The sequence below is a fragment of the Myotis nattereri genome (genome assembly GCF_964212035.1).
Source record: "Myotis nattereri genome assembly, chromosome: 9".
NCBI classification, from domain to species: Eukaryota; Metazoa; Chordata; class Mammalia; order Chiroptera; family Vespertilionidae; genus Myotis; species Myotis nattereri.
Window position 1 is genome coordinate 38,297,616 of NC_138084.1, and position 3,080 is coordinate 38,300,695.

At 39.4% G+C, this 3,080-nt stretch overlaps 1 protein-coding gene across 1 annotated transcript; it reads left to right on the top strand.

Annotated features, from left to right (window-relative positions):
- Positions 1 to 1,157: 1,157 nt before the first annotated feature.
- Positions 1,158 to 2,102, top strand: LOC308525421 (olfactory receptor 5P3-like; the record flags this gene model as incomplete). The annotated part of the gene is made up of 1 exon (XM_081100244.1): positions 1,158 to 2,102. The coding sequence occupies one exon, from the start codon at positions 1,158 to 1,160 to the stop codon at positions 2,100 to 2,102; it is 945 nt and encodes a 314-aa protein (XP_080956370.1).
- Positions 2,103 to 3,080: the final 978 nt, after the last annotated feature.

Here is a 3,080-nt window from a genome sequence, read left to right on the forward strand (position 1 = left end):
TCTATCTATCTATCTCTCTCTCTCTCTCTCTCTAGATATATATATATATATATATATATATATATATATATATATATATTTAACAAATAAAGTAACGAAGGGATGCAGATTGTCTAAGATTCCACAGAGAGTCACTGGCAAAGCTGGAATTTGACTCTAGGCCTGTATGGCTCCAAAGCTCATGGCATTTGCACAATCCTTTGCTTCCATGCCATAACGGCATTCATGAATGACTGAATTTGTGTCATTCACATCTATTTTCTTTAAAATTGTAAGCTTTCATTTTGTTTTGGGTCCATAGTTAGTTAATAAAGTTCCATGTCTAAGTTTGCTAAGTTAAAACAATTCGTTTTATTCCGTGCTTATATCAATAAATAAATACAATATCAAGTTTAATATGAGGTATTGAATATGAAAGCACTTTGTACCAAATTTACACTAGTGTGTCTATGTTTCTGTAATTTTTATTATATAATAACTGTAAAATAATTGTGCAATTATAATATTTTCTTCTAATATCCACTTACAGACAGTCCTTCGGTTACATCGGACTCGACATAAGTCGTTTCGTGGTTACGTCACCATCTCCCATCTACACTAATAAAAGAGAAATATGCAAATCAGTGTCACTCCACTACACCCACCAGCCAATCAGAGCGACTATGCAAATTAACCCAACAAAGAGGGCGGTTAATTTGCATACGCAGGCTTGGAGCGAAGACTGAAGACTAAAGACTGAAGACTGATGAGGCTTGGCTTCTCTGCTGCGGCTGGACCAAAGGCCTGGGTCCTGGGTGCTGAAGGAAAATTGGTGCTGGCAGCCAGGGGAAGGAAGGCCTATTGCGTGAATCTTCATGCAACGGGCTTCTAGTTTATTTATATAAAAAAAAAGTTCCATCATTTCAATGTATGTACATATGTGCTTTATGTTTTTTATTATTTATTTACCACAAGTAAAGGTCAGGAATTGTTATCTTTCTTTTAAATTTCTTTTACTGTTTCACTTCATTACTGCTGTGTATGAGCTCCATGTGAGTGACGTAGGTGCTTATGTAGGTGAGTTCTGACTACGGCGAAAATCTTTATGTCGCTCTGTAGGAACAGATCTCCGACGTAACCCGAGGACTTGCTTTCAGTGGGCACCATTTCCAGCGTAGATGGGGACTGAAAACTATACAACTGTGACAGAGTTCATTATCTTGGGGTTAACAGAGGATACTACCATTTGTGTCATTTTATTTATTGTGTTTCTAGGAATCTACATTGTCACCTTAATGGGCAATGTCAGCATAATCATGATAATCAGAAGCAGCCCACAACTTCATGCCCCAATGTATCTTTTCCTCTGCCATTTGGCCTTTGTAGACATTGGTTACTTCTCATCAGTCACACCTGTTATGCTCATGGACTTCCTCAGGGAAGAAACCTCTATCTGTATTGCTGGTTGTATAGCCCAACACTGTTCTACAGTCACATTTGGGATAGCTGAGTGCTTTCTGCTGGCTGTCATGGCCTATGACCACTATGTGGCCATCTGCTCTCCACTGCTCTACTCCACCCACATGTCCCTCAGAATCTGTATTTTCTTAGTAGGGATTTGCGACCCAGGCGGATATGTGAATGCTTGGACATTTACTGGCTGTTTATTAAGTCTATCATTCTGTGGACCAAATAAAATCAATCACTTTTTCTGTGACTATTCACCACTTCTGAAGTTTTCCTCTTCTCATGATTTTACTTCTGAAATAATTCCAGCCATTTCTTCCAGCTCCACCATTGTGGTCACTGTGTTTATCATTGTTCTGTCTTATATCTATATCCTTTTCTCAATCCTGAAGATCCACTCCACCAAGCAGAGCCACCAAGCCTTCTCCACCTGCACCTCCCACCTCACAGCAGTCACTCTCTTCTATGGGACCACTGCATTCATTTATGTGATGCCCAAGTCCAGCTACTCAACTGAACAAAACAAAGTGGTGTCTGTGTTCTACACGGTGGTGATCCCGATGTTGAACCCCCTTATCTGCAGTCTGAGGAACAAGGAGGTTAAAGTGGCCATGAGAAAATTGGAAGAGCATATTGGTGGTACTAAAGTAGTCTGATTTAAATAATACACACTGTATAATGAAGACCTCTTTTGCAGATGAATGGATAATGTACTAAGTTTCATAGTATTCTAGACTCATAAATTTCATTGTGTCATTCTCAAGAAAATTTTCAAAGTAAAGAATAAATGTGCATTCACTAAGACCAGAGCATCCAGGAAAAAATAATTGCTTTATATTTACTTCACCCACCATTTGTGGCATCTACAATTATAAATATTTTCAAATAAGTTTTATGCTCTTTGAATGCAGTCTTTGGAATTAACAGCTGGAAGCATCTGGAACTCCTTGAAAGCCTCGTGTTGCCACCCAAGATCTCATCACCTGAAAGAGATGGTGTCCATGCTGTACAGATAGTGTAAGGATTGAAATCAGTGATTCTGGTAGTTATAAAGCTTCTGGTGCCCTGTGACCTGAGTGTGACCAGCAGGATTCCTCCCACAGTACCTCGGCCAGTGAGCCTCTTCAAGCCAACTCAGAAGATACCTGAAAGCTCTATTTAGCTACTAGTTCTTTCTTTTCAGGAATCTATTCGACAAAATACATTAAGGAGTCCCCAAAAGAAACTCTACTGGGGGCCAATTCGTATGATGTGGCTCCTTTCTAGATGAAGGAAGGTTACTTTTTTAAAAACTTTATTTATTTATTTATTTATTTATTTAATTGCCTAACGTTTTACATATGTCTCCTTTTTCCCCAAGTGACCTCCCCTCCCACCCCCAAGCCATTCTCACCCCGGGCAAGCCCCCACTGCCCCAGTGTCTGTGTCCATTGGTTATGCTAATATACATGCATACAAGTCCTTTGGTTGCTCTCTAACCACACCTCCCCTACCATTTGTCTCTAGATCGATCATTACCATTTGCAACAACATGGATGGAACTGGAGACCATTATGCTAAGCAAAATAAGCCAGTCGGAGAAAGATAAATGTCACATGATCTCACTCATGTGGGATATAATGATCAACATAATT